The sequence below is a fragment of the Neopelma chrysocephalum genome, unplaced genomic scaffold, assembly GCF_003984885.1.
Source record: "Neopelma chrysocephalum unplaced genomic scaffold, ASM398488v2 Primary Assembly neopelma1_143, whole genome shotgun sequence".
Lineage (NCBI taxonomy): Eukaryota > Metazoa > Chordata > Aves > Passeriformes > Pipridae > Neopelma > Neopelma chrysocephalum.
The window spans coordinates 5,772,895-5,794,530 of record NW_020897805.1 but is presented as its reverse complement, the minus strand read 5'-3'; the positions used below and the strand labels follow the sequence as shown (position 1 = coordinate 5,794,530).

The following is a 21,636-nucleotide window of genomic DNA, read 5'->3' as shown; positions in this document are numbered from 1 at the left end:
CAGAAACCATCCCAGTTGACACTGACAGCATTACACAGGTTGCCAGCTATGCAGTAGCCCTGTTTGAGCCTCAGGAATACAATAGTCACAACCAATGTTGGGCAGGAAAGAGTTAACTATTGGGCTTTCTTGGAAGAAAGGAAAATTGCACTTAATTAGCATGTGCCACCTAGAAGGATTGAGACTATTTATGTTTTTGGCCAAAGACCCATTCTAAGGGAACACATAAATCAGGATCAGTATTGTTGATTTACCAGAAAGGATGTAATCCAGGTCCTTGTTATCCTAAATGTGCTGGTTCATCATTATAAAACAGGACCCTTGGAGTTTACTTCTTACCACATCTACAAAGGTAGCCATGTACTCCACTAAATGACCAGTAAGGAATAATCTAAAGTCTGACTGGGGGCAATGGAAATTCCATTGTCTTCCAGCAAGCTTTGAAATGAGCCTGAATGGGTCAGACACACTGAATTTCTGCATATGTGTTTCTTATAATAAAATCATACATTCTCATAAATAAAGTGCATCATCTTCAACACAATAATTTAGAAAGAATTTACCTCTTAATGTTAAGTTATATATTATTTAACAACTATACTGCCTGAATGATGCTAGATAAATATAGGGTTATGTGGCTGTTGTCAAGAGGAATTAAGGAGCTTGATGTGGTTTAGAGGTATTTTGTCTTTTAATGGCATGATCTTGATATTATCCCCAAGTCTAACATTAGTTTTTATTCAATAAAATCCATTAGCATAAAACATAAATGCTGCAGATAAAGTGGAAGCTGCCTTTAACAGTGATTTTTAAGGTGTGCCTCACTCCCTTTCTGCCCCCTAAATGTACACTATACTGCTTGTGTGCATTTCTGGTGAGCTGAAAGAGCCACAGTCCACATTTCCTAAAACCACTTAGGGAAGGCTGTGAGTCTCAGTGATCCAGAATGAAATACTCTTTTGACAGCATAGTGAGGAACAACTATACCAGCCCTTTCTCTTCACGTTTGTCAGCCTCAGTGTTCATGTATAAATATCAGAGCTAAATGTTTTCAATTCAGAATTGGCTATGAAGCCCCAGCTGAGTTAGGAGATGTTATACAGGCTAAGACATTATTGCCGTGCCCTGACTTATACTTCTGAGGCTGATGTTTGGCACATGTCCTCAACTAAAACATTTCATGTTTACTGCTATTAGTATTATTCATGTTCATGCTGTGTGTGTCCCCCAACACACCTGATCACCGAATTTCAAGGGAAACTTTAAGGAGAACTATGGTGTTGGTTGCTAGCTAAAGCAGACAAGCACCTGCCTTTACACACTGCTGTTGTGCTCCCCCTGCTAGAACTGGAGCACAGTCTCCTCATCACGGCTGGACTTTTCTGCTAACAGTAACAAGAAGGGAGCATTGGTTTAAAAACATTTAGGTTAATTTTTGTCTCTCTGCATTTGTTGGAAGCTTAGCCTGGCAATAAAGAGTAAGATTTCTATTGTGTTAAGAAGTAACATTCTGAAAAGCAATAAAAATGGGAAATAGCCTATTTGAAAATGACCTGATTGGTCATATTGCTTATCCCATAATCTTAGGAACCTTAGAAATATTCCTTCTGTCTATACTTTGGCTTCAGCTACAGCAGAAAGTATCGATTGTGCCATTCATCTTGGTCTAAGGAAGTAATGGTGAGAACAAGTTTATTTGCAAAACTAAAATGTATGAAAGGTAGCAGATGGGACCTGCTTTTTGCTTTTTCCTTTGAGAAAATCCTGAAATACACAGAGTTGGCTTGATAAGGTCTCAAGAGAAGATGTGCAGACGATCTGACCGCAGAGATCATATGTATGTCAAGAGATAGAAAGCAAAAATCACCAGAAAGGTACAAGTTCACTGGCTATATCCAGAATATAGCAAGAAGGAGAATTAAACCCTTATTAATCCTAATTTCCAATGTACTAAAAAACAAGTTTTAAAAAGACACACAGCTTCATCCTCCAGTAGTAGTTTCCTCCCTGCCTGCCCAGCTCACTGCTAAGCTGTCATAGACAGTGACCAATGGTGCTCTGCACCATTTGATGTGCAGAGCAGACAGGGAAGCAGCAGACCCAGCCAGCAGATGGATGGACACTAAAGGAAAAGTAAGCATTAATCCAGAGGATGATGCTTTTGGGATGAATCTTACATATATTTTATATTACTCAGATCAGAAGGGTTCAAGTGGCTTGTGTTACATGGAAGGAGACGAGTAGTGTATAAAGGTGAGGAACTATACTTTTGCTTTTTTCCTGGCATACAAGCAAAACAGATTTGTGCGTTTCTTGCCAGGAAAACTAAAAGGGAATTAAGCTGTAAAGCAAGGCCTCATTTTCCAAGTGCTCAGTATCTAGAAATGGGAATTGGACATGGCATGAAAAAGGCCCAAATATGTGAAATCTTCAGATAATCACTGCTCTCTTCTATTTCCTTTCATTTCTGTTTTTGATGAGACTGTCCTATAAACAGACATTTCTGTCCTCTTCAAACTGAATGCTAAGGAACTCCAAAGTTAGCAGGAAAAGATAATCATCATACAGACTAGAATAACAAAAACTGCTGTTGAGGGTCATTGAACTAGACCAAGAACAATTTCAGCAGCCAGGCTTATATGCTGCTGAGCTTATTTAGAAATACCATCTCAAAACTTACACACTCTTTAACTAAGTACTGAAAATTTAAGCTAGGTGCTTAGTTCACTATTAAGTGACTGTTGCTATATGGACATCAGTGTTCTACTAGGAAAACTAGATGCATGCAAAGAACTGATTTAAAAGTCATCAACCCAATCACCTATGCCACAGAAGATGCCTGCAAAGAATTTCTCCATTCTGTTTATTGTAGGACTGCCTGACTTAGGAAGGATGATGAAGGGCAAAAGGTCATGATGTGGATTGCATGCAAACACAGACCTAAGTTTCCAAAAGGAGTTTGTTATTTTGGAAAACAAAGCCCAGACAGATCCCTCCAAGTCTTCTTGGGCACTAAGTTCTTTGAGGTATCACCCAGAAGAGATATGAGTTCAGTACACTTGTACAAAAAAGGAAGCAAAGATCCCATCTTTTCAGTTGCAGTCTTGAAAATAACTATGTAATAACTTTCTAATAACAGGGTGGATTTTTGTTTCTCAAGAGCTGATATGATACAAATGTGGGCTATTTGGAGGCAGAGATTTTCTGTCCTCTGTATCCAAGTTACTCACCCACCTGAACAGAGAATTGTGTGCATGGAGGTATATGGATTCCTGCAGACAGCTCAGGGCTGAGCACAGCTTTGCAGGCTCTGCTACAAACATTGTATCCCTTTTGCTTGAGAGCAGCTAAGAGAGCAGAGTGCCAGCAGGGAGTGATAAAACAGAATAACATGTACACATGGTTTTCAAAACAGAGTTTTCAAAACTGTTACAGTTCTTAAACATCGATAGGGACCACTCATCAAATATGCATCACCCACAAGAAAAAAAATAGTTTCAGCTCTTTGAAGTGGTTGAGAATGAGAAATCACCCTGTACCTGTGCATATAGATGAGAAAAATGAATACATAAAGCTGACAGTTTTCTCTATGTCCTTGCCATAAAGTGCCAGCCAAAGGAGCTACAACTTCTGTTCATACATAGATGAAGATTGCTCATTGTCCCCCGCTCCTTTCACGAGGTTCATTCAGTAAACTTCACGCCAGCTTTTCTCCAGCATCTGCGTCAGCAAAACTGACAGAGCAAAGAGGAGCTCAGAGCTGGACTAAAGGAGGCTCAATTGTCCTGAGAACTTTTCCCAAACACAAATCTTGGCCTGGCAAGAGTGCAGAGAAGGCTATGGGAAAAATATATCCAGCATGCAGGAGGCCAAGAGGGCCTGACATGTAGTAGCGTCTCCACCACGACTTGGAGAGCTGCTCACTTAGAGGGGCTAATGAGGTCACTTTGAAATTGTGGTCTGAAACATCTTTCCCCCTTTCTCGTCTTTTGAGTCCAGACTTCCTTCTAATAACATTTCATCTTTCAAGAGAAACAGTCAAAACCTCCAGCTTTAAAGGAATATATCAGACATGAAGGTCTATCAACCAATTGGAAAATTAATAACGATATATTTCATTTAAAGAAATTAACTTGATATGAACAAATCTTTAATTATAAGCCTGAAATGCATGTGAAGGTCCCACTAACCCCAACCAAACAGAGGCACAGGGCTTTCTGTCTATATTAACCTTCATCACAGCCCCTGCCTAAGGTGGGCAGCACATCCTCCCTGCCACAAACTACTAAGCAGTGCACAGAGGAGTAAGGCATAAACTGGGAGAAGCCAGATTCAGTCCCAGGCATCATCAGGGAAGGCAGCTCTTTCCAGCCCCATCCTCAACCACAAAGCTTTTGCCCCAGAATTATCTTCCCTGTGTACACCCTTCAGTGTAAAAAACAACATTTGAAATTAATATCTCAGAAGCTTCTGTTTTTTGAAAATTACATCTGATATCAGCCTACTGGCAAAACACATCAAGTGTGGGCAGAAGAGAAGGGGAATACAAAGTGGAGGATGTGAACTTCCACAGACCTCAGTAGGAAAACTGTTGTTATCATTGGCCTGAGTATTGTGGCCAATTTGTAATTAAATTACAAATTACTTTAAATTGTAAAAACATCCATAGCAAGCCCTGGAGAAGAATCCCCAGAGTGGCAGTAAATAAAGGGTGTCCTGTCCCTCTTTATGCCACAGTTACTCTGGGAGGTTATTTAAAATCCTATCTTGGCAAATGCTGCATGTCAGAGTTGATGAGTTGAAAGGATGTGCATGTACACAGACCCAAACAAAGAACTTCTAACACACAGAAAAATTAATGCAGTTAATGGCCTGGGATGTTGAGCAGTGCAACAACATTTGCTCTTATGCTTTGGACTAGTTCTCCTGAATTTTTACACAGGCTCCTATTACCTTGGAAGTGGCAGGTGGCTTCGCAGGGATCCTTGGGGCTGGTGTCATGGGGGAAAGTTAAGCTCGCAAAGTCTTTCCTTGTCAGACTCCCTCAACACCCTGGGAAGAGGACAGATTTCTCTTTCTGTTTTGTCCTGGGTCTGGAGTCTTTGCCCGGAGTCCCACCTGCTCCTGCAGCTCACATCCCCTGAAACCAGACCCCATCCAGCAGCTGCATAAACCATTGCGAGCAGGGCTGCAGCGGGGTGTCGAGCACTTGGGAGCACATGGGGGAGTGACTCGCTCCTTCCTCGCTCGCCTCCATCTTCCCCTAAAGTAAACAACAGCAGTCCCCACTGTGAACCCGGTTGCGAAACCTCCTGGCTCTGAACTTTAGCTCGGTGCCGAGCAGCTCTCGCAGGGGCCGCGCAGCCCAGAGCGGCTCTGGGCTGTGTGTTCCTGCTGCCTTCCAGGCTGCTGCCAGCCAGGGAATTCTTTCCATCGCTCGTGCGGACACCCTAGGAAAGGAAGCTTGCTTGCAAACATGCAGATAAACGTGGTGGTGTGGGCAGCTTAATGCCTCATTTTACTGGGGCCGAGTCAAGACTGAAAACGCATTTAAATGAATTGCTAATACCGATTTACGTACAGTTAGCTCCATCAACATTTATCCCGTGTCAGGTAGCTTTTATTTCTCCTAAAAGCTCTTAGCATAAAAAAGCAATGCAAAAAAGCAGGTCAGTCAAGTTGCAAAGTTCAGTCGTAGACCAGAGTAGGAACTTCCCTCTGACTAGATAATGCAAATGATTTTTGGTTCAGACATAATTATAACAACATGTTGTAGATGCTGATGTGGGTTTTTCCCAAGATGGAATTTCCAAAACTGGCAAAAGCTACCACATCACAAATGAGGAAACCATTCCCTTGGTGAAGAGAGGATGGTACAACATTAAATCGGGGGAAAAGAAAACCCTCAAAAAGCCAGTAAATGCATTGAAGCTATCCATATGCAGAAGTGGTGGTCCAGGGATCTGAGCAGTAATGCTCTGCAGATGCCTCACAATCCAAGTCATGTTTAGAGGAATCCTTAAAGTCTCACCCACACAAGAGATTCTGGTTTGAAGTCAGCTCCAGGAAACAGTATTCTGCAATGCTTCTTTCATATGAGAGGACTTTTCTGGGTTCTCTTTTTCATTATGATTATAGCAGTCAGATAAAGAATTAGGACCCAGAGCTCTCCATTGCTGAGAGTAAGTTTATCCCTCCCCCCTCTAAAGATTTCTCTCCTGTCAATATTTTGGTTATATGCATTTAGCTTTTGTACCATGGCATGAGGGAAAGAGACTGTCTTGACATTTTTTAAAACTGTCTGTAAGCATGGAACCTCCACTCAGGTTATTTATTTGGGCTTTATTACTCGGGCCTTTCTTTCCTGTCTATCTAAAGATGCAGATATGACTGTGTATTCCTAGGCTGTAAGAACTAAAACTAATTAGTGGGTATTGAGGGGGAGAACCTGACAGGAAGAAAAAGAGGGCTCTAATTGTAATGAGAACTGAAAATATATTAAAACCAGGAGAGAAGGAATGAGCTTCGGGAGAGCAGGTCCTTGTACTGGAGCTAAGCCGTGTTCAGCGCACAGGCTCTAAATCTCACCCCAGCTTACCAAGTCTCAGGTTTCAGAGCCCTGGAAGATCAGCAGGCTGAGCAGTGTGGTGAGATGTACTGCTCACAGCCTGTTTGTTGGGCCCTCAGGAGAGAAATCTCAGTTTAGTTCTGTGTTTGTAGTAGGCTTTTAGCCATTTTCCATCACTTCAGATGTGGAAGTGTGTAAATTTGTTACAAAGGTAAATTGAATTGGGCTTGCTTTTTGTAGCAGAGGGGAAAGTGGGAAACAGCAAACAATGGGAAAGTGGGAAACAGCAAACAATGTGCCATGGATACAGAGATTCATAAAATGTCCGAGTGAAATTTGAGGTGACTCACCATTTTAGTGTGTTTTGTAGGCCATGTTCCAAATTGCCAGCTGTTATAATGTGTGCAAACCTCCTGTAACTGCAATCAAACTAGTTGCTGCTCACTATTTGAAATTACTATCACTGCCATCATGCTAGTGTTGTTCTACCAGTACACAGCTTTGCTCAATGTTTTTATTTCTTCTTCATCCCATAGGGATGAGGAGTCATTAGATGCTTCACCATTTCTTCCCTGAAATCCAGGAGCATGCACTCCTGCCTGTGCTTTCCTAGCAGTTCCAGAGAGAACTGTTTCATCCTATGTACATCATCTAGAGAGCAAAGAAAAAAGGAAGAGAGATTTCCTTTCTCCCTTCCTTTCCACATCATGGAAAAAACTAACTGGGATGGCTAACTTTTCAGGCCTCCCCTGTGCAAAGATACCTAAGCAAACCATCCTTAGAGCAGCTGCATAGCCCTAACATATATCAGCAGGGTGGCTGGTACCTTTGGCTAAAATGCATCTTCACAGGAGTATTTTTTTTACGGTCTGCATTACGTATCTTCTTTCAGTTAGATATCCTCCAAATGAGTGCAGATATGTTGGATGTATTCAAACAGTAGGACACTCTCCTCCTGCAGTCAAGCTGAAACCCTGGTTAGCACAGGATATTGTACTTTCAACACAAAGCTTTCTCTAGTTTCTAATGTATAATAAAAAAAGAAAAATCAGCTCTTTCTGGAACACAATCTGGTATCAGAGGTTATAGCAAATTCTAGCAAGTGGATAGAAATTTTCCTCCCTAATCTTGTTTTCCTCAGGGAGTTGTGGTTTCCACGTAAACACTTCTACAATCAGGCCCTTTGAGATATGCCTGGAAGAATATATATTCTGCCTAGCACATATCTACCATATCTTAGCAGCTAAGAAAAATAATTCTGCTGTCTGACTGCACTTCACCACTGTCACCTCAGCCTGGCTAAGCTAAAAATTAGAGTAAAGACCAAAGTAAAGACCAAGTGATGTTGAGAGAAAGCTATGGCTGATAATGGCTGGTATGTTTTTTCTGGATTTTCTCCCATCTATTATAGCTTCAGGAAATAGTGTTTGAAACCCATGAGTTATGGTAAACAATGATAGGGATAACATAACATGATAGTCATTCATTTCTCATTGCACATGGAGCAGCAAGCAGCACCAGCCTATGACATCCAGAGAATTTGCTCTAAAATTTAGATCAGTATTTCAAAACATATGAAGGACTTTCTTCTTATCTTTTTTTTGTGTAAGGTTGGATATACATTGTCTTCCTATAGAAGGTTCCCTTTGATGTCCCTTCGCATTTCCTAAGCCAAGAGCAATATAGTTAGGGCCTTGGAGGACAAGGGGAAAAAATGTAAATGTAAGTTGTTCTTGGAAATTATTTGGATCCCAGCTCCAGACCAGAGAATCTTTGAACATGCCTGAGCAAACTGTTCAGTGTCTGAGCCCAGCCCAACTCTGGATTTGCAGTTATAAAAAGGACAGGATTCAAACCATGGACCTGGATGCTCATAAGCTCCTGGACATTCTGTATTTCTGGATTAATTTTTTTTTATCCTGAATCCACTCCTAATTATTTATACAAGATATCTCTGAATCTTATGTTTTGTTTTTTTCTCACATGCCCTCGCTTATAATATTGGGATGGTAATAAATATTTGTAATGTTTACTAAGCAAAGCCCTTAGCAGTGTCAGGATCAGAGTACCCAGAGATTCCTTCCACAAATTCCAAGTGCAGGCTCAAATAAAAAGGCAATTCTGGGATTTATAATTACAGGATGTTTATATTTAAAGTGTGCACCTCCAGTAAGCAGGTTCTGAATTCATCTTGCACATAATCATTGACATTCTTCCCTCTTAGCAAAGCAACAGCTCTTTATGCCACTGGAACAAAAGGGGAGGCAAACAGAGCAGAAGAGTATGTGAGTATATGTGGAACAGCTTGCAGCCTGGTCACTTGGTGACTCAAGGACGGCAAAACAGAAACTGAAGCTTAAGATGACAGGAACAGAAAAGCTTCATGTCCAAGGAGTGAGACTGATTCCAAGAAAGTTGTGGGTTGGTTTTTTTTCTCTTCAAACAAAGTCTTTCTTCTCTGGTCAAGTCCAAGCTCTAAAGTAGCTAAAATAGCCTTTTCTCTCTCCAGTTAGTCTCTGCTTCATGGCTTCTTGAAAAGAAGGATTTTTGATCAGGAAGTCATGTTGGTTAATAGCACAGGGCAGAGCTTCCAGAGGAAAATTCACCTACAGCCATTTCTAAAGTTGGTAATGATGTTGTTTGGGGCCCTTTCTTTTTTCCCTGGAGAGCAAGATTGAAAACCAGATCCTCATCCAAATCCAGTAGCTCTTGATTTTTAGACACCTGAGCACTCCTTATTCACCACAAAGCCTCCAAGCGATGCTGGGTATCAGAATGAGTACATGAGTGCAATTAACTTCCCATTCTTTGCTAAAATTCAAAGGAGCCTTAGGGAACTAGGTACTCAAGTCCCACTGTTTCTAACAACTATTGTCTTGCTTTCAGCTTGCAGTTCTTCTGGTTTACAGACATACCACATCTGTGCCTTATTCTCTGTGTTCACCAATACTTTTCCATTTTCTTGTAGTGCCCTAATACTTACTAGTAAGCAAAACAGTACGTGTGGTTTTGCAGTTGCTGCTGATTTTATATCAGAACCTTGTAGTCCCAGATAGTATTGCAACAATCTGCATAACTTTAAAGAAGTAGGGCAGATTGGGATGTTAACACACCAATTGGCCCCTTATCTGTAATCTAGGTCTTTTCTCTAGATGTGTAGCAGTTAAAGCCAGCTCAATAGTCATAAACTTTTATTTTCTAGCAGTGCTTGTAACCTGCTGTGTAACAACCCTTTTGATACTAAAGATATCTCCTGCCGTGTTTTCCCCACTGCCAAGCACTGATTGTTGACATAAGTGTTTCATTTAATAAATATTACCACTGTGTATGAGCATGAGGGGATGATTCAGCAGCGTCAGGGGCCCCATGGCAGCAGTCCTAACAGGAAGACAAAAGTGATTACTTCATAGCAAATGAAGCAGGCCCCAAACCTAGGATGCTTAGAGAAACATCCTTTTTGCACTAAATTGTCATGCCTCGGGGTTGCATTAATAATGACAACATGTGCATAAGCAGCAATTTGTCAGGACAAGCATGTCTCTCTGATAAAAGGCAACATACAATGCCTGAAATCAGGAACTGAGCCCAGAGCCAGGACACCTGGGCTCTCCTCCCAGCCCTGTTGCTGCCCTGCACATCTCTTCCATCCATGTCTGAGTTTCTCATCTGTAAAATGGGGATCATGGCATTCACCTCTCTAAAGCAGCCTGTGGGTCTCTGTAGGGTCATTATATTAACACTAATCAAAAAAATTTTTCATGCACTATCATCTCAACCATAAAGCCTTTCTTGAGAATCAAAATTATTGAAACTTAGTAACTCCTACCTACAGCTGACTTGCCTTGGCAACCAGTTAAACACATTAAGCTTGTGACCAGAAACTTATAGCCAGTCTTGAGGAACCGACTGTGAACCTAGTAATTCCTTTTATTTTTTATTTAGAAAATTGATAACAGACTTCCACAGTTAAATTCATAAAATCTGCTCATCTTTGAACTGCTATGCCAAAAAAATCAGCCTTTTATAGGAAGACTTCTGCATGTGTAAATACCAAGTTACACAAATACAAGTGTGTACTACTGTTCCTTTGGTAGCCAAGAATTTTAATTCAGCTGCTAGGCTGTCATAGCATGTTATCTAACACACAGTTTCTGTGAGGTATAAAAAAATAAAATGGAGAGACCAGATATCCACAGAGAGACCAGGTATCCACAGATGAAGATAAAGGATGAGATATTTATTCAGGAGGACCACATGCTCAAAAAATAATTGCATTTGCATCCTTGTGGTATTCATAAATGAAAAAGCATTCAGTGAGAAGAATGAATGTTCACAAAACTTCCCTGAAGAAATCCAAACGTTCAGAAGTTTAGTTGTCAGTAACAGACTGATTTGTGGTAAGAGTCTCAAATTCATGAAAGGTAAGTTTGCCACATTTGCTACTGGATGAATTCCAATGAACCTTAATTTGGGACTGGTTGAAGAATTAAATGGTATTTTAATTATTAAACATCTGTATGAATCTAGTGTAAATTATAAATCCTGTCTGTTCCACATAATTTTTTAATAAACTTGGGTTATAGTTTCAATAATGTATGTCGAATAGGTGTTGTACTGTTAAGGACTGTGAAAAGTGCCCTTTCTGTTACCTGACACAGGCAGGACTGACCCCACTGCAGACCCCACGTCTGTGAACGTTGAAGTCTGTCCCGTCCGGGAATACAGCGGGAGCAAAGAGCAGAGCCAAGTTAGACCTGCAGGATTACTGTGTGCTCTTGCTGGATGAAAATCTTGTTTTTAAATTGACTCTGAAATAAATATTTAGCTATAAGCCTTTGAGAGTCATGGTTTGTTTGGGTTTATGTTCTACACCATCATGTCACAGTATTTGGTAATTCGCATCCCTTGGGGTGGCTTCCTACTTAGAGCATTACACAAAGAATGCATTTTCAGGCTGGATTTCCAGTAAATAACCCTGCAGTTCCAGGAGATTGACTAAAATAGCAGCACGCCTGCAGCACAATGCCACTTTAGTTAAGTTCAGATCTCTCTCTTACTCTGATTACATCCTCTTCTGTCTTTCCCCCAACACTAGCATAATTGTCAGTGTCCTCTGCCTATGGTTTTCACCAAGTTCTTCACAACCTCATCTTTGCCTGAAACTATGCTCTCGTGGAATCCTGCACTCTATGTTGCTTGATTCATGTTTCCAGCCCTTTCCATAGAGTCGTCATCTTCCACCATAAGAGTAACAATGGCCAAGTTCTACCAATACTGCCAAAAGTCTCAAGATACCCAGCATCTTTTCTCAGACTATTAGACAGAAACAGCCTCAAAAGAGAGATCACCCTTAGTAAAGAACAATGACTAAACAGATACTTCAAGAAATTTAAGAAATCCTCTAGTGGATGTAAAATCTTGAAGTATATCTTTGTCATATTGTTTTATGAGTTGCAGTTGCCACGTCCTTCTGAATACTGGTTTTTATTAACTGCAGATGAGTTTTTACCATGCCTAACTCGTTGTTCTCACTCTTTATAAATCCTTGATTCTGGTTTTGAATCCAATTCGATTCTCAGTCTCAGTGAGTGTCAGAGATTGGAACTACGTATTGTATGAGGCATAGTCCTTTAAATCTTTTGCAAAAGAGCTAGGGGAACTTCCAGTTTACCTACTCTGCACTTCTGTTATGTACTCTTTCAGTTACTGTGTATAAACAGTCCCAGTGTTTATTTGGCCTTCAAAACAGCCTTCTGAATCTCTACACTTTATTGCTACCTGCCTGCAGATTGCTTCAAGTCAAGCTATGGACACCCACTGATCTCCCTACATCCACAAATCCTGTTATTGTATCATAGAAGGCAATCATATATGATTTACCCTCAGTAAATCCATGCTGAATGTTACTGGTGATCTTTGTGCACGCACAGAAGTAGCTTCTAAGAGGATGTGCCCTGTGGTTTTTCCAGAGACTGAAGGCAGACTGACCAGCCTTTTTTTTTTGCAGATCACCCTTTTGGTGTCCTCACAGCCAAATCAGAAGAGGTAGCAGGGTCTTTGTGGATCTAATCTACAATAAGCAGAATAACCAATGCAGATTTTAGCCCTCTCAGAAGGAATTGGCCAGAAATACATTGCCAGATTAGAGGAAAATCTCTTGTTGGACAACTCAAACAGTCATAAATCTGAAGAAACATTAGTTACATTTGTTTAACTTGTAGACTAAATGAGCTCTTGGAGGTGACCTTATAGTTTTGCATACAGATACTGTGCTTGGTTCAGCCACTCCTGAAATGCAGTCTTCTCTTTTTGTCAGCTAGCTTACTCCAGGACAGGGTGCCAACTGGCTGGTTGACTTATCAGGGTTAGCGATGTGTTGTGAGAAACTTATGAAAAAAACCTGAATGCTGAAGAAATATTTTTTGTCTTGTTTTCATAGTGTTTTCTGCAGTCTTTTGCTTGCCACTTGATTTTCTTTTTTCTCCTCCTTATTTTCCTTTCAGCCCTGAGCATTTATTCTCCTCTCCTTTCTTTTTCTGGCCTAAATTGGCAGGAGGTATTGCTGAGCAGAAGAGAAACCTCTCTCTCACATCTGTATAGCTTTACTACTGCTCGCATTTCCGGGGCAGTACTTTCACTTACCCCATATTTCACTCTGCAGAGACAGCTTGGCTAGAGCATAGCACATTTTCCAGTCACAGATGTCTCTATCAGATTCATGCCTGGTTCTTGGTAGAAAGAATTTTTTTAGTTGTTGCGCTTCAACTGATACAAATGAACCCAAACCAATATACAGCAAATTTCCTTATCCTCTTTGCCTTTTCTTTCTGATCCTGTGTGTTTGCTTCAGTACTCACATGAGGAAAGGCTGATGTTTAATTCTAATTAAACAATTAACTGATATTTCATTAAAGATAAATGACTGAATTTTTAATACATTTATTTTCAAATAGCAAAACATTTTACTACAGCTCTGGTCTTACAATAAGTGACAAAACATACAAGGTCATGAATTCTCAGTCAGATACTTGTTTGTGTAAAGATTTTCCCTAAACTTCAGGGGAATTTCCAACTGCACTACAGGTCATCCTGCATGAATCCAGTTGTAAGAATGGAAACTAAGATTGTTATTTTTTTCCACACAAAAACTCTAGCTGACCGATTTTAACTTCTGGAAGAGAGTACAGTTCCATCGTAGAATCTAAGTAGTCTTTAACTAAAGTATGTGCAGATCTATTGCCAAGAAAAGAAAAGAAGAAACCAAACTATGAAGAGAAGCACAAGGTATTAGTAAGGTGCTATTTAAAACACTGTTTTCTCAGAACTGTTGCTGAACTCGTCCCTGCTAGTGATGGAGTGTTCTCATGCTGACATACTGGCAGCAGGTCACAACAGAGTAGCTCAGTTCACATCAGTGCAGCCAGCCAGCATGGTTGCACACCTACACACTCAACATTGTTCAATGCATGGATTTTAAATACTATAGGAAAAATCAGTTTCTTAGTCTGATCGTATCAACTTCCTTGATCTTTTATTTTTATTCCTGTCTTTCACGTTCCTTCTTCCCGCCGTTGCCATCCAAATGAAAGAGGTGCAGGGAGAGGTGGGAGAGAAGGAAAGAGAAAGGAGAAGAATATTTCCTTGGCTAGTCCAACTCAGACACATTCAAAGAGTTCTGCTGGGCAATCTTGCATATCAGGTTTTATCTCTAGTCAGGATCCAAAAAGCAGTGTCCTAGTGCTCTCCAGTAAAAGGGTAAATGTCACTTGGAAACAGACCTTCTATACTTGCTGTTATTTATTCCCAGCTGAAGAACTAAGATAAAGTGGAAAAGTAAATCAATCAGTTTTTGCACAGGCACTGTTTCCAGAGAGCAGTGCTCCCAGGGAGGAGCACTGGCTGCAGCAGAGGACAACCTACAGTTGTCATCAGGGTTCTGTGCAGGACAAAAATGGGATGTCTGCCAGTTCTCAAACCGAATGGGAGCAAAGCCATAGGTATACAGTCTCCAACTTCCAGAGCTGCCAGGAAAGCCTATGTTACATCAGTAACTCCATAGGTCTCCTACAACCATTCATCCCAGTCTGTATCACAGCTCTGATTTTAATTGCATCTGAGGTGAACTCAGCAGAAAAATATCTTTGTCCTGAGTGATAGACAACTATTTACTTCCAGTTTTATGTAACCCTATATCATCACCAGAAGAAAAAGGCAACACCCACCCTCACCAATCAGTCTTCTCTCATGGTGTGTCTGGTACATGTGAGAGAGCATTATAAAGCACATATATAAGCTGTCACAAAATCTTAGTTGCATGAAACAATCATAGAGCCTGGGAATTAGCTGTTTTCGTGTTTGTTTACCCTAGCATCAATATGACTTTAATGGGTAACATAACAGGTTGGGGTTTTTTTAAATATTTTTTTAATGTATAAATAAAAGGCAGGATTATTTCTTCCTAGCATAGTTTGCCTCAGAAAAAATTACGCTCTGTGGCATCCTGTGATCCTGACAGCTGTACAGTTGTTTTACATGGGAATATAGATGCATGTTTGTCTTGAGAGCTCCCAAATCCCTGCATTCTCCATAGGAAAGAATGGGGCAGGAAATTTCTGGGTTACTGGGCTCTTTGGCACAGATGTCCCTTTTGCTTTCACACATATTTCTACAGCAAGATGAGAGCCATCTTAAGCAAGAGACACAGAGTCTCATTCAGCAGTGGTTCTTTTCCTTTTTGTGTGCTTTAAAATAGTCCGAGTGTTAGGAAGAGTAACTGAACTTTTCCCTAGATACATTACTCACACAGGGTGAAACTGGACTGAGATAAGAATACTTTTTTTTTTTCCCCCTCTTTAAGAATAAAAGCAGGTAAAGTTCAGGTTCCTTCAAACTAAGTTTACTGTTGGAATCCTAAGACCATCCAGCAAATACCTGCTTTCAATATAATTTTTCATGTGCTTCTGATGTTAAATATGTATTTAAGAACTTGTTTGCTTGGGTGGTTAGGCTTGGGACAGAAGATATATGCTAACACCTAGATTTTGGGGATTCTATGATCACAGCTCTCATGCTGAGAGCTTTAGGTATCAAGTGCCAAAGACACAGGATTTACATTCTCTAATATTTTGCTATATCCTGCAGTCCTTAATCCCTAAATTCAAAGAGAGCTTTTCTTAAATTAAATCAGTAATAGAACTTAATTCATTTTTCCTCTTACTTGTATTCTTACACTCTTTTTATTCTGTTTGACCCACATTGCTATAATAAGAAGAGTCTATAAAATTATTAATTTTGCCTTGCCACATTCCTTTTAAGGCAGGAGTAACTAGCAATCCATGGGGAAGTGTGAGGAATAAGAAGGGCAACAAAATGTCCTATGTGACATATTGGAATTAAACTCTCTTCCCTTGAGGTCCTGTTCTAGATCTGGAAAGGTTTTTTTCCCTTAACACAGGTTCTCCTTCAGCCATATTTTGTGCTTTATATAAAAAAACTATAGGAAGGCATAGGCCTACCATGAGAAGCAGAAAATTATGCCTACGCAGTACTTCGTGTAAATATTTTCTTAGTAGAAGTTTTGGCTTTTGTTTTGTGATATAACCTGAGAAACAATAGTGGCTTTCTATTCCTATGGAATACATAAAAACCAAAGAAAGAAAGAGGGACCAAAGTGCTCAAGATGTAACAAGACCACTGGCACAACTTCTCTGGAGGGTCTAAAAGGCTTGAACCCCTCTAAAAGGTTCTACCCAAGCACCTGCGGTGCAGCTTCACATGAGGAAGAAGCTGTGTACTCTCCCTTCTGGAAGCAGCCAGCATCTTAAAAATGTACAGGGACCAAAATTTCCCAGTGATTATTGCTCCTCTCTGAAGTGACCTGCTATATGCATATTTAAGATGGCCTGGGGGAGGATGCTCAGTGATTTAAAAAAAGAAAAAAAGAAAAAAATCAGGGTTTTTTGAGGGGTTGAAAACAGGATGTCTAGGAGGTAAGGCACTAGCATGCTGGCTTATTCCAGTGTGCAGAGGAGAACTGGGAATTCAAAGTGATACCTGTATAATACTTCAAGGAAAGCACAATAAAAACAAATGCACTGGTTGTCATAAGTTCCACATCAGTTATGAGGCTCTCACTAAAAGAAATTTTAAAATTCATAATTTATATTATTTATATTCAGTTCTCCTCAAATCAGACACCAGTTGAAAGTGAGGAAATGTAACTGCCCCTCTGTTTACATTCATTCCAGTGGCACCTGTATCTTGTTCCCACTGACTTCCACAGCACAAGTTCTGCTGCTGTTGGTTAAACCCAATTTGAAACCACACAGGTTCACTCACTGCTCTGTGATCTGATTTCCCTGTGGATTATGAGAAGCAGGTTTTGCCTGTACCATAATCTGTTCACACATTCTGACAAGAAAATGCACAGCTCAAAATGCCCATAAATAAAGCACTATTTTAGGCCCAAACCTCAAAAAAAAATCCCGAAACATTAAACGGTTGCAGCAGAAATAGCCAATGTTCGTATTTTTTATGGGAACAAGATAGTATCAACGTGGAATATTTTAGAGCAATGTAACCAGCTTAAAACTGCTCAAGTTATAACTGATGACATTTTGACCACAGCATACAATCCCCAGACATGCAATTGACTGAGTATAAACAAGCCAGAAGAAGAGGGGAGAAAACTCCTATGAGTCTGCTACATGTGATACACACAAGGGCTGCAGAAATCTGCTGATAATCCCCTTTTCAGTTTGTGTTCGCAGCTAAATCTACTTCACTTCCTACGACACTGAACATTATGCAGTCCTTTGAGGTCCACCACAGCCATAAATCCCAGGCAGGAAACAGAGCAGGAAAAGACAGCATTTCATTTTCTAAAGCCATCCCAAAGTAACCAGGTCAAACAAAGTTTGGAATTGAAGCTCTTGAAATCCAGGATATAATTGTGCATGTTTTTCTGTTTGTTTTGTTACCAATTAACCGGATGCAACAAATAAAACCATTTTTCTTCCTTATTTTCTCTCTCTCTGACTGCCTCATTGGGAGCTCCTCTTTGAGAGCCAACCTCTCCAGGAGCCAGTGCTTGAGGTCATAGCTCCCTAACTTTAGGACATCTGCTAGGTCAAATGTACTTGAAGAGGATCAGCTGCTTGCAGCCAGCACATTAACAGCACACTGGAGTCACAGACAAATGCTGAGGGTCTCTCTTTTTCCGTCTCTCTAGCAAATACAGAATCATATATATTACATTTAAAATTTCTTGTCTTGATCAGAGCTCTGTCTTCAATAGTGATACAGAGCATTAGATTAAGAGCTCAAGCTCTTAAATGTTTGAATCATCAGCTAGAGTAATTACAGAAAAAAAATTACAAAATAAAATACTAGCTTCACTTTTGGCACTAGGTATTGAATCTGCCCTGTGCGGTACTCTTTCTGATTTTCTGGAAAAGCATAGAAGATACAAAAAAAGAAATCCCCTAATTTACTGTGTTGAACACCTGAAAAATAGATTGATGAGCTATAATTTGTGAAAACAAAACCCTTTCTTGATGTCTGAAACTCAATATCCAAATCCAAGAGAGTCTCTAAAGCACTAGCTGCTTATGAAGCACTTGGTACCCCTTCTTGTATTCATTATTTAAAACATTGCAGTTATTTCAGTAGCAGATATAAGAAAAAAGCAAAGAAATACCAAGTATTTGTGTTCAACTCTCCAATTAAAAAAAATGTGTATACAGATGAAGAGGAAAAATGTATTTAGTAAGAAATTATTTCTTCTTTTTAAGTCACCCAAGGTTTCTCCTAGAGCTCCTTCAAGCTGCCTTTTATGCCATAAATGAAGTGTTATTCGGAAATAGAGCAGTCAGTTTTTACAGTAAGGAAAAAATCTGCTTGGAAAAAAAATACACCAGGCCTGATTCAAAACTTGCACACTGGAGTGCCAGGTTGGCAGCAGTTGAAAGTGCAGTGGAATTGAAAGGTTTCCATCTTGCTAAGCTTTAACACAGCATGTTAGATATTTGTACTGCTTTGGCACAAACCTGCAGCCCCAAGTGTACTAATTTCTGTTAAGCTTTGGAAACTCTCATTCAGGTGCCTGAAAAAGCAGAAGGTACAAGGAAATTGGTAACATACCCCTCAGGGACTACCTAAAAGCCAGTCAAAATTGCAGTACCTGTATTTAGGGAATTGCAGTAAAAAATCCTTCTGTGAAGTTCATCTCTGTAACAGAGTTTAAGAGGGAAATGCTAGGAGCTAGATTCACAACCCACTATAAAAGCATCAAGCAGCATTTACCCATATATTTATATCTGTTTAGACTAGCTAAGGATAAGTCCTCACCCATCTTCACCAAATCTAGTGTTATGAGAATAAATAGGAAAAATCATGTATTAAAGGCCCTTTTAAGCTCTGTCCACTATATCTTCTGTCATCCAATACACTTTATTCTTTCCATGTATACTAAGAACTCATTTCAGTTTTGCACCTATTCTTTTCAAGTCTGCTGACAGAAAACACTAAAGAGGAAAGGTATACTCAGAGATTGATGCAGGTTTTCTACAGGAGTCTGTGTCTTTTGCAGTAAACAAAGTCTTGCAAGAAAAGTAAGAATAAGGGAATAAACAAAGGTAGCGCATTAATAGTTATATTTTCCACCTCAAAGCATTTTCCTCATATTTTATTCCGTAGTAACAAGATCAAAAATTGGTTAAGTTTAAATTTTCATTGGACAGCCCCTAGGGAAAGCTCTTCTGCTTGTCTGCAGGGGCCATACAATCCCCAGCTGAGCCCAGGTGCGGGGAGCCAGTGCAAGCTGTCAGCCTTGCCTCCAGTCCTCTCTCTGCCCTTGTAAGATCAGCGCACAGGAAGAGCACGAGGTAACAGCTTTGGGCTGCAGGAGTTTGTCTCTCAGGAACTAGATTGAAAAACATGTCTTAGTAAGTCCAACACAAGCAGCATGTTTGAACCAAGACAGCTCAACAGGGAAAACGGAGCCTTTTATAAAAACATTCTTGCTAATCTACTTGATACCATTTGAGCCACCAAAAAGTGCCGGTCTGAAAACAAACATATCTTTCTTATGCTGACTGTAAGTCATTTTGATTCTATCTGCGTCTTTCAAGTTAGAAGGCAAAGTGTGGGGAAAACACAGGTTTTCACGGAACATTTGAGAATTGCATTGTTCATCATCTCCACCCAAAATAAGAAATATGGTACGTTTAGTTACTTGTGATTGTTTCAGTGGCAGTGACTTATGACCCAATGCTGCCACTTGGTTAGCACATTCATGACATGGCTATTAACTCATATCAGCTATGCTCTATCAGATAGAGTAGTCTCAGGTTATATTTCTGAGCAGCGAGACCAGAAGGGAGTTTATGGATGAAGATACCACCGCTGGCTCGGGCATCCCTCAATTGCAAATTGGTGGAGTCTGGAGGAGCATACTGGGGTAAAACTGTTTTATGCTTAGCTTGGTTTTGTAGTCTCCTCTGACATCCATGGCTGGACCTACCAAAGACTGGAGCAGCACTCTGTCTGGTGCAGTACAGCAATTCTGACATGCACAAAATGATACTATACAAAATGATGCTGCTCAAGGAAGGAAATAACTGCCTTTAGTTACAATAAAAATAAAAAAACTCCAACTCCAGAGATGGCAATACAGTTACCATACCTGCTATTAGATCTACATTAACAAAAAATAAGGCATTAGGCATGCTATAGAACAGAATAAAATCTTAACATGGAACCCCCTGACTGGTTACTGATGTCATGCACCATTCAAGATGTGATTCAAATACTAGGTAGTAACAACCTTAGAAATTCTTTACAGTTTGTGGAGAGGGAAATAGGTTTGCAGCTCATTTATTCCGTATTATTTGGGAAGGAAAGAGTTTAATTAGAAAATAACAGGGAATCTTTTGTTTTCAAATACAGTTTAGATTTTATTGGCTTTTAAAAAGGTACAAAATTAAGGTTGAGACTCTGCTCCATCACTTCAGGGGTGATAAAAAGCTTGCATTGTTTGAGCATTCAGCATGGTCTGATCTGGTTTTGGAGCTGGAAAGCTTAATTCTTTGTCAGAATAAGACAGTTAATATTTTTAGCATGTCATCAAACAGATGACAAACTTACACATCATGTAACTCAGTTAATTTCTGAATGGATTTACCAAGTGTGCGCAGTGAGATGTGTGTCAGCACAGTCCTTTATTTGTCTAACACACAGAATGTGTGGGCATGGACAGGTCAATGTACAAACATACCCTGCACTCACTTTCTGAAGTATTGGCTCATGCTGAGAGCACTGTTTACAGCATCTGATGAGAAGTTTTTCTTAACCTCTTTTTAATTTCAGTGTTGTCAGGATTCAGCTCCTCTGTGTTAATGTTAACACATACAGTAAGAAAAAGTTGAGTACATTTAGCATTAAAAGCCTGTGAAATGTGCATTAGAAACAAACCAGTGCTCATCTCTGAATGATACATTTTTATCAGCCCTACACACAAAGACTACCAAATCACAAAGGCGAGAGACATGAGGGTCTTTTGAGCCAGTCCAGGAGACAGGAAGAAGACAAAGAAAAGGCACTCGTGCCTTTTTATCGTACCTTAGGCTCAGAACATCAGGTTTCAGCATGACTGGGTTTTGTAAGGGGTTCCTTGGAAGACAGTGAATAAGCAGAGGATGGTCATATCAGGGGGTCTGAAGTCAAGACAGCAGTTTGACTAAGGTTTTGAGTATAATTGGGTTTTGAACTATGATATAAGCAGATTTTTTACACTTACTAGTGAATCTAGGATCAAGCTGGTAGTCTGTTTCTTTTTGAACAGCAGATTTTGCTGAATTCTTTTTTCAGCAAATTAAATACTAGTTGGTACTAATCTACCAAGACTACTTTAGAGGAGTTTTTTTCCTGCAAAACATACTATCCCTCTCAGGAGACATGAAGACTTCAGCAAAGAAATTACTATAGCAGATACCCTTCAATAAAAGAAAAGCAAAGGCACAACCTGGTATTTCTAATGTGTGAGCAGGAGAGCTCTCTCATCCACCATC

At 40.0% G+C, this 21,636-nt stretch overlaps 1 protein-coding gene across 2 annotated transcripts in view; it reads left to right on the top strand.

Annotated features, from left to right (window-relative positions):
• ZCCHC24 (zinc finger CCHC-type containing 24) overlaps positions 1–21,636 on the top strand; it is a 111,195-nt gene that overhangs the window by 47,823 nt on the left and 41,736 nt on the right. The window contains exon 3 of one of the 2 annotated variants that reach the window (XM_027699953.1): positions 17,325–17,605. The exons of the other annotated variant lie outside the window; for it this stretch is intronic. Coding sequence (XP_027555754.1) covers positions 17,325–17,468 — 144 coding nt within the window. The 3' untranslated portion in view covers positions 17,469–17,605. Of the gene's footprint in view, positions 1–17,324; positions 17,606–21,636 lie in introns of those variants that run through there. 2 annotated transcript variants of the gene reach the window in all.